At 39.8% G+C, this 11,035-nt stretch overlaps 1 protein-coding gene across 1 annotated transcript; it reads left to right on the forward strand.

Annotated features, from left to right (window-relative positions):
- The first annotated feature begins 5,974 nt into the window (after positions 1 to 5,974).
- tj (Maf family bZIP transcription factor traffic jam) lies at positions 5,975 to 9,921 on the forward strand. Its single transcript, XM_018002159.2, has one exon. It carries the CDS (start codon positions 6,405 to 6,407, stop codon positions 7,938 to 7,940), a length of 1,536 nt encoding a protein of 511 aa, XP_017857648.1. The 5' UTR covers positions 5,975 to 6,404; the 3' UTR covers positions 7,941 to 9,921.
- Positions 9,922 to 11,035: the final 1,114 nt, after the last annotated feature.

The raw sequence follows: 11,035 nt of genomic DNA on the forward strand, positions 1-11,035 counted from the left end.
ATATTTGGATAAATAAATTCATTCAATATCGATTCCCCCGGTTCGTGCGCATCCCCCACATTCTTTCTCATTAAATCCGCCCCGTCGCGACGAGTCAACCCGCTGGTTGCAGCTCACGTGGAAAGAAGAGGAACGACAGGGGGCGGGCAAGCAGAAGGGGGAAGCTATACATGTTTTCTTTTTTTTTTTTTTTGCATTTTGTTTCAGACGCTGTCAACACTGTCAATCGATTTTCTGTTGATTTACCAGAAATCATTTGTGATAAAACACGATGTTTCGTCATGTTTAAACTGCACTCCAGGAGATGAAGCGAGAGTATCTGTGTGTGAGTGTGTGTATGAGTGTGTGCGCGTGTGTGTGTGGTTGACTGGCTGACAATCAATCACATCATATGGCAGAGTAAAGATCCAACCAGAGAAGGGAGGAGGACAACTATGCGCTTTTAATGCTGCCTAATCCGGCGTAATAAACATTTCACGTAATATGCGGGAATCAATTGAAATGCAATTGAAAAGGACTCGTCATGCAAATATTTGACTGGATATAGCTCATGACAATGGATAAAATACGAGCACACAACCAGACATATCTGCAAATGGGGCATACGAAGGGGATGAGTCTGTGACGTGACACGAAGACACGCATCATGAATTAACCTAAAGAGTTCATTTAATAGAATTCATACATCTCGATCGTATATCAAATTATATTGTCTTTATTATACTCGAGAAAGATATGCAACAAAAGTAAAGAACTCTATATAATATATGAATCTGTATAGTATATAATCAAAATTATTTCTTCGTAGTATATCATACATTATACATCATGTACACAAATAGTAAATCGTAGTTTTATAGTGGATGTAGGAAATGCTCAGATTCTTAATTTCACGGAATCCTTTTTTTCTGCATTCGTGCATGCAGTGGCTCACGCTCGCATCTCTAGTTTCAGGTCTTAGTCAACAGACAAAAGTCGCGGCACTTGAGCCGCGAATTAGTTGCGAATGAACTTCAATAAAAAGCGCAGCATACTTTTCGGCATGAGGGCAAAGAGTAAATAAAGGAACAATTGCCATATCTCTGCCAGTTGACTTCCCTTCTCCCTTAAAAGGACACACGTGTCCTGCCGCCTGCCGTCTGCCGCCTGCTGCCCGCCACCTGCTTGGCCTGGTTAGCCTGCGAAATACCGTTTGGCACTCCGGCCGCTTCGGCTTGCGCTGATTATTAAAATATTTTAATTGGCCGCCAGCAAATATTTGCACACCTTTAACCCTTTTTAATATGAATAAGTGCAGCAGTTATTGTTGTCTATCCGAAACCGAAATAAATGTTGACTCTCGTTCACATTGCTAACCGCAACGCTTAAATCACGGCAGCCCGGAGAAAGAGGCGAGACACTCGGAGTAAAATGGGGCCAAGTGAGGAATGAACAAAAATACGCTAAGTGTGAGTCGACTGCTATATGCCCTGTAATCATTTGTAGAGCGCGCCTAGGCAAATTTGCAATAAAACCATTTAAAATTAAATTCAGTGATCAAATTCCAATCAAACTATATTCATATATGAAATAGGTATAAAACTAACACAATGTATTATTTTATAAATTAATGAATATTCCGTTAATCGACTGCTTTGGTAAATACGAGTTGCATTTTGTTTTTATTGAGTTTCGTTTTAATGGTATATATATCGCCTTAATTTCTTCTTGTTAAGAGTTCTTTGTCTTCTGAGTTAAGTCCAGTTAGTAATAATTTATAATTAAGATTTTTATACCCTGAACCCATTGAAAATGGGAAATCAGGGTATAATGGTTTTGTGAAAAAGTATGTAACGGGCAGAAGGAGGCGTGGCAGACCCCACAAAGTATATATATTCTTGATCAGCGTGACGAGCTGAGTCGATATAGCCCTGTCCGTCTGTCCGTCCGTCCGTATGAGTGCGTCGATCTCAGAAGTTATAAGAGCTAGAGAGCTGAAATTTGGCATGCATACTCGTGTGTACCATACGCAGTACGAGTTTGCTTTATTTTTTCGATAAATCGTTCGATAACTTTTTTATCGAGAATAATCGAAAAATTGATTTTGTTTTTTTTAGCCTAATTTGAACATTTTTAGACCTGGAGTCCTCAAATTTGTGTTGTATATAAAGTTAATCGATACAAAGATTTTGTAATTTACAGATTTTGGATACCACGCCCCCTTCTCCCCCAATTTGTAAAAAACGCATTTCAAGTACTAGAGACTGTGTGCTTTAGAATGTACACACATATTCATCATATGATTACACTCTGAAAGTTTCATGAATATCGTACGTCTACAAAAGAAATTATTTGACAAATAAATTCTCATAATATTGCCCACACTGCAGCGCAGCCCAAGCGCAGTCGCTGCTTACTGCGCAGTTAGCAGAACGCAGGCTTATGCGTGCGTGTGGATGCATGTGTATGTATGTGTGCATAAAAGAGGTGCAGTATAATTAGAATATCAGCTTAGAGGGTTCAGGGTATCTCCTAGTCGAGCAGTCTCGACTGGAGCCTTCTTACTTGTTTCTTTTTTTTTTTTTGTCTGATATACTTTTGAATGTGCATTCACTTTGCACTTATCTTACATATCCCAACAGCATTATAGGGTATACGAAAAAAAGACAAATGGAGCATGCTCAGGAGTATAATTCGATTGTGTTCAATTTAATTTTGACAAGCTGCAATGGCACAGCAATCCAAACCCAAAGGATCTGCCCCTTCTCGACAATACGTGTCTGTGTGTATTTGTGTGTGTGATATGGTGCATGAACTGGGCGAGGCGGCAGTTGATTTGATTTTGTTTTATGTTTCCTGCTGGCGGGGCACAGTTGCTTCCCGCCCCTTCTACTAGAGACGGGAGTTCTGTGATTGTTTTGGTCTAAGGGTAAGATTCCAGTCTTAAACAACCACATACATAGATTTTGTGGTCAGTTTTTTGCGGCTTACCAGATTTTTGTGTGCAGTTGGGAAGATAGTTTGGACGGCTCACATGAAAGTCAATTAAGAATAAGAAAAAGCTACGGAATGCTTGAAAAAATGCACTACTTGAAAAAATGATTAACTCAGATATGTAGATATCATAGATAGCTAAGAAAACAAGTAAGAAAGCTCTAGTCGAGACAGCTCGACTACGAGATCCCCTGAACCCTTCGAGAAACTGATATTTAAATTATTCTTTGCGTCTTTCTGCTTACACAAGAAACACACACACCCACAAACACACATAGGCACGCACGCATGGTGCAGTGTGGGCTTACTATGTGAATTTTAATTGTTAATAATTTTTCTTGTGGATGGACTTTCTTCACGAATCTTTTCGATTGTGATTGTATTATTAAAATGCGTGAATTTCCCAAAGCACAAGTTTTGAGTATTTGAAATACGCCGCTTACAAATATATGGGTGAGGGGGTGAATATTGGGCAGGAGGGTAAATTATAACAAAAATCGAAATTCTATAAAATACATATAAGTCTACATATAAAATTGGGAGAACCTATCTCTAAAGGTGTAGGAGACATAATTATATTCGATAAGGTCTTTAATCGATAAAAAATTAATGAGATAAGTTTTCGATTTTTAAAGATAAGCACCATATCCGCGCTATATATGCGGACATTTAAAAAAAATTTCATGTCTCTAGCTTTTACAACTTCTGAGATCGATGCGGACAGACGACCGGACGGACAGAGAGACAGAAGGACAGGGCTAAATCGACTCAGCTCGTCATCCTAATTAAGAATATATATATATAATTAAGAATATATATATTCTTAATTGGGGTCTGTCCCGCCTCTTTCTGCCTGTTACATACATTTCAACAAAACCATTATACTCTGATTTCCCATTACTTCATAACTTATGAATGTAAGTGTATATCCATTTTTCTGACTATTTGTCGATTTCGAGAATTATCAAACATGTATACCTACCATAAAATATATATATTTTTGCCTTCTGTATATAGTAGATATGGGTATATAAATCGTAGCCATAGACCTACAAGCATATAAGTCGTTTTCTGCTTATGCATAAATATATGCATATACATATATGTGTATTTCCACGTGCTAAAAATATTATTAATACTGTAAATCTAGAATGAGCATAACATAAATGAATTTTGATATCACCCAATCTACCCAATCTTTTGGAAAACATTGTTTTAAAATTATTTTTAGTTGTAATACGAAAAGTAAACAAAATTGCGCATGGTTTAACTCAATTTTTGCAAACATTTGTTAATTTCACTAACATTAAATACATCATATCATCTTATAAGGCAAAGACTTTTAGAAACATAGTTGACCAACTTTCTAGACACAAACCAAAAATATTTCCTTCTTTTTCCACGGTACTAAACGCCACGGCAGCAAATTTAACTCGATCCCAACTGACTTTAACTTTCTTTTGCTTTTTATCATTCAATTGTTAGCCCAAATTTAGAGTCCCTCTGTGACAAGCCCCGCCCATTATAAAAAAACTTGTTGCACGAAAGTTTGTTGACCATAAAAGCCACGGTATCCCAGAGCTCGCAGCTGCCCAGAGCTCACAATAATGTTACATAAGCGAAACATAAAATCTGTTTAGTTTCGGGTAGCCAAAACATTTGCACAGCAAAGGAATTAAATTAAAATTACAAAATAATAAAAATAACAAGCGGAAGAAAAAACACTCAACGCCCATGTCCAAAAGGAATAGGGCCAACTCTGAGCTAGCGACCAAATTTGCTGCCGAGTCAGCAGAATGCACCTGTGCAGTTCAGTCCAAAATCCTTTACAGAAGCCAAGCCAAAGCAAACACAAATACTGCTACAATATACATAGATACATATACATATACACATATGTATGTATATGCAAAGAGTTCCAAGCAAAACAAATCGAGCGACTTATCAACACTAAAATATCTCCCATTGACTTATGCACTGGAAAACTGAAGCAGTGGAGGGCCCTCAGGATGGCTCAACACGGTGCCCTGCTACATTTCCAATGCAAGCGCCAACCGAAACGTTTGCCAGCCAACTGGAAAGTCGGCTATGTAGGAATTTCTGTGGTAGTTTCTCATAAATATGCGCGCACACAAACATCCACACACACAAACACATACAAGCCATGGTCAGCAGCAAGTGGGCGGAGCCGTGGCAGCATAAGGTGAGTTTGTATGAGTGCTCAATAGCTATATGCTCACTGAGTGTACATCTGTGTGTATCATTTTTTATGTGCTCCATGGCAATTCAAAAACGCCTACTTCAAGAACAAAACCAACAACAACAAGCTCCACAATAGCCACCACCAAAATCGAAGCAAACGACGACAAGCGACGAAGTCAACAAAAATCGAGCAAACAGAGCCGAAGCTGCGAACGAAAGAAGAGAGCGCAGCTTTCCATATGCTCGTGTATATTCCTTTACAGTGAGTCAATAGTCAATAGAGCAGAATAGCTACACAGAATGCAGACTAAGCTCGCTGCTTTTGACACAGTTAAATATATATGAAAAGATAATAACATACAATTGTATTCAAATAGAGTAAGCTGCAAGTATTGTTCACCTAAAATTATGTATAAGATAATTTTGTAATTGATGCTGTTAAACCATTTTATTTATGCTGATAGTTCAAATATATATTTCAAGAGTACTTATGCACGAAGCAGACATTTACAAAACAGAGTATAAATCATTATCATTTTAATGCAAAATATTTCATTCGTGTTCATTAATTAGCGTGACACTGTGCATCAGATGAGAGGCTTTCTCACATGCACACGAGAGAGTGCCACAGGCAAATCGCGTGTAACTTTAACGGTTAAAGGGTGACCTATGTTCGCTCTCTCTCAGTGGCAAGCTTGTTGTTGTTGTTGATGTGGCCAAGCTTTTGCAATTCCAGCAGGAGCTCAACAGCGAATGGCGTGCAAGCTTACAGTGTGTGGAGCTACTGCTGTTGCTCTTTAGCACACAAACACATACACACTTTGACAGTTTTTGCGTCTATACATATGAACACTCTAGAAGCGATGCGCGCGTCGGCCATTCCGCGGCCAGGGCCACCCTGCAGTCGAGCATGCGGCTAGACTCAGACTCAGTCGCCACCGTTAACTCTTTGAAACTGGACGCAGCGAGCGGCAAAAAATAAAAATAAATAAAATAACAGAATATAAGAAAATATAAAACAAAAATTAAATGCGGGCGCGCCAAATTTTCAAATATTGACAACAAATTTGAAACAAATTTGAATTGTTTCTCGAATTTAAGCCAAGCCAAGTCAAGTGCAGTGCGACCTACAATAAAAAGTGTGACCAGTGTGTGTGTGAGTGTGCCCCTTGATATACCCCGTATTCAATCCCACCCCATAATCGAGTTGCATGTGAGCCGGCGATCCAATGAAAATGGAGGATCCCACCATTGCCGACACATACGTGCAGGAGTTTAACTTGGATCACTTGGGGGTCAACAATACCACAAATAGCACCGTGACAACCCTAACACCTGTGACTATCTCCTCGACAGCCGCCGCCGCCATCGGTCATGTGAAGCGCGAGGATCATAGTCCGCCTCAACCCATAAAATGGACAAATGAGCCGCCAGTAGATGATGAAACGGATACGTTGCCACTGCCACTACCCTTGCCGCTCCCTATCGCTGTTCCGGATGCGGCGGTCGGCGCTGAGCCCTTGGCATCTGTATCGCACATTAAGCTGCGCTCCTTTTCAGGCCACCATCAGTGGCACATGGACGAACGTCGGTTGCAGCCACTCAGTCCGCCTCCCGAGGGCTATGTAGGCGGTCCGATGGGCGGGCAAGCGGTACTGGTTAATACAACTTCCGGGTCGACAACGACCGCAGCAGCTGCTGCAGCTGCCGCTGCCGCCGCTGCGGCTGCCTCGACGGTACCTGTTGGCGTGCCCTCCACTCCACCGGAGACGCCGCCCGTGGTGGGCTCCCCAAACGGCAGCAGCAGCTGCCCCAGCCAGGCATATGCCCATCATTATCATGCCGGACGCAGCAGCAACTCGGGCACCAATGTAGCCACAGTGGGTCTAAGCCAGGAGATGATGTGGCTACCTAACTCGATGCGTGCCGAGCAACAGCCCTTGGACTTGCGCCCCCTTGCCTGTCCGGGCTCTCAGGAAGAGGCCGAAGAGTGGGAGCGTCAGCGGGAATATGCCATGCAGGCCGCTGCAGCGGCTGCACATCATCATGGACATCCACTGATGCAGAGTCATCATCACCATGCCATCAGGCATATGGCGCAGGCACAACACCCCACACATCCGCACTTTCACAGTCTGGAGCACGCTCTGCCTATCAATATGCACTCGAATTCCGCCAACTCGTGTGCGGGCAGCCCGGGCCCGGCCAGTGTTCCACCCAGCAACTTGTATCCAACGATCTCCAATTGTGGACCACATGTGCCCTCGGCGGGCAGCAGCAGCGGCGCCAGCAGCGCCTCCAACTCGCGGGGCTGTGTGCGATCGATCCTGCAGCCGTATCGCCCGCTCTCGGCCAGCTCGACGAGAAGCTCCAATAACTCGCCTCACACCTGTTCCGGCGCCTACAGCAATGCCACGCTGGAGGATTGCATCAACGACGACATGCTGACCACTCTGACGGTGCGGGAGCTGAACAAGCGACTGCATGGCTGTCCACGCGAGGAGGTGGTCCGGCTGAAGCAGAAGCGCCGCACGCTCAAGAATCGTGGCTATGCCCAGAACTGTCGCTCCAAGCGCCTGCATCAGCGCCACGAACTGGAGAAGGCCAATCGTCAGCTCAACCAGGATCTGCATCGACTGAAGCTGGAGTATTCGCGTGTCTGCCAGGAGCGCGACAGCCTAATGCAGCGCCTCCAGCAGCAGAGAACGAGCGCTGGCGCCGCCGGCGGCGCAGATAGTCAGAGCTCCCCAGAGTTTTACCTATGACGCCAACTGGCGGCGGCCTCATCAGCTTCCACCTCAAACAACTCGCATCCGTTGCAGCAGTCGCAGCAACATCGTGCCTCGCATTCGCACTCTAATCCGCATCCGCATCCGCATCCACATTCGCATCCGCATCCGAATTCGCAGTGGCCGCCCCAGCAGGTGGTAAACTAATTAGAACTGGTAAATGACGCCTTGAAATAGTCCACAGGTGAAAAAGGTTCCCCAACAACATTTCTATTCTCCTTTTCCTTGATTTGCATATAGTCCTAGCTAAACTTCAATTGAAACAGATTTACATCTTTGCGGGATTTGCACTGTATTTACACATTTTATGAAAACCCTATTCAACTTTCAAATTCAAACATATCTGCGTTTCAATCAAAAACCTAATCCAAAATTTTCTCAATAATAGATATTTAAAATACTTTTGTTGGCTTTTATATTATTTGAATCAACCTTTACTAAAAAAAGAAAATTGCTTTAAAAAATATATATATTGAGGAACATTATTTCAGAAATAAATAAAAAAAAGTAGTTTTTTTAATATTCAGATCCTTCATAAATTAAAAAAAAAAAAACTACTAAAACTGTAAAAATTCAATTTTCTTGTTTCAAACTTTATAAAATCTAAATAGAATAGGAATTTAGTATATAATTAGAATTGAATAATTATGAAAGATGATAACACCATTTACGGGAACTAAGCTTCTACTAATCTAATAGATTTTGAAGTTCAGGAATAGGTTTTCAAATTAATTATCATTAAATTTGTAAATCAGTCAATCACTGACTATGATGAAGTTTATTATTATATATATACATATTTGACTTTATATTTAACATTACATTCGGAGTTTCGGAATATTAAACTCAATGAAAATGGTTCACATATACGAAATAACAGTATTGGGGTTCTTTTCACACATATGGATTATTTGAAGGCGTACCTCCGATTCAATTACCGACTGCAAAAAAAGGTATTTTCAAACATTTAAAATCCTCAGCATTCATTTAAGCAAAACGCAAAAACAAAAACATTTTCTCTTTCAATTTGTGACAATAAAAGATTTTCAAACTAATTTTGTAAGTTCTTGTTAAGTTATCGATCGATGCGACACGAATCGATTTAAATCGAACCTTTGGCTGATAATCATTTTCGTATAGTGAGAGAGAGAGAGAGAGAGAGAGAGAGAGAGAGAGAGTGAATGGAGATCGCACATCCCGAACACGTAGTTCAAATTATTGATTATAAATAAAGTAACTCAAACATTAAACAAACATTTTTGTCAGCTACTGATTAATGATCAATCGGATCGTTCGATCGATCGATCGATCGCAACATTGTATTACAAATTACGAGTTAGTAACACACGCTTATTTGTTGATTAGTTCTAGCTTTAGTTTTTTCTAGCATTAAGATGACCGATGACAACAACAACAACAACAACAAATATCGTATACCCTATAAATATATAGGGTTAGACTAAATAGCTGTATAGCGTGTTTCATAGCAGAAGCTTTCATTTGGTTTCCATATAGCACACCCACAGCCCCACAGCCCCACCCACACTCACATTCACGCCCACATCCGCTCTTTGAATACCCTGCAAACGCAATAAAACGAAGGCAGCATAAACTATAAACTAATAAAGGTTGTATTATGTTTTAAACACAAGCACTTCAAGCAGCTGATTAAACTTAAACCAAGTCCTAATACATGTAATTAACTCAATGAAAATCTATCACTACACAAAACAAAATGTAAATACAAAGCAAATTGTATAAATTCTAAGCTTACCGATTCGATGTATGTCTCTATACAAATTAAAGCAAAATAAAACATAAACGAAAACGAATTGAGTAGAAAATCATGTTGAAGAATACGATACTGAATACGACAACAATTGTGAATAGTTCTTAAGTGTGCATAATGAAAACTTAGTAATAAATGCAAACATAAAAAAAATTACAAAAAATAAAACCATATCAATGTGTTCTTAACTCAAAACAAAACAAAAAATCTATTTGATTTGATAAGCATATTATTTTCAGGTATTTATAAATAATCTACGGCAAGTTGAAACTCTGAAAATTTGCGTTTTCTATTTGGTCTCTTACAGCATACGTCTATAAATATCAGAAGTAATAAAACAGAGCTGTTTGATCTTTAATATGTATTTCTTATTGATATATGAAACGATCTTGGGTAAATGTTGTATATATATTTCCGAAATGTTTGAATTTTTGACGTATATTGTATAAATAATCTAAGATGCAAAAAAAAAAAATCGCGAGAAGTTGGATTTTTGACCCTTTGTACAAATGTATTAATCCAGTGCCAGATCTATCAACGGCATTGAATTACTTAAGAATTAGGTAAAGCATATATACGAAGCTGAGCATTTCGACGTTTTATACCCTGAACCCATTGAAAATGGGAAATCAGGGTATATTGGTTTTGTGAGAAGTATGTCACACGCAGAAAGAATCAACGCAGACCACATAAAGTATATATATATTCTTGATCAGGACGACGAGCTGAGTCGATATACGCCTGTCCGTCCGTCCGTCCGTATGAGCAAAAGGATCTCAGAAGATATAAGAGCTAGAGAGCTGAAATTTGGCATGCATACTCGTGTATACCATAGGCAGTACAAGTTTATCATATTTTTTCGATAACTCATCCGATAACTTTTTATCGAGAAAATTCGAAAAATCGACTTGGCTTTTTCAGCCTAATTTGAACACTTTTAGACCTTTTGCGTTGTATATAAAGTTAATGGATACAAAGATTTTGTAATTTACAGATTTTGGATACCACGCCCCCTTCGCTCCCAATTTGTAAAACACGCATTTCAAGTACTAGAGACTTGTGCTTTGGAATGTACACACATTTTATAAAGATTGTATGTCCACAAAAGAAATTATTCAACGAATAAATTCTCATAATATTGCCCACATTGCACACAGCGCGAGTTTATAAGTGCATGTGTATGTATGTGTGCATTTTCAGTTGGTAACTAAAGTAAACTTTCATTATATAGAAGAATTTTAAAAGAATTTATGTAATGATATTCTTGATATTTCTAATTGAA

Source organism: Drosophila arizonae, chromosome 3 (assembly GCF_054131065.1).
Source record: "Drosophila arizonae isolate 15081-1271.41 chromosome 3, UAZ_ARI_1.0, whole genome shotgun sequence".
Lineage (NCBI taxonomy): Eukaryota > Metazoa > Arthropoda > Insecta > Diptera > Drosophilidae > Drosophila > Drosophila arizonae.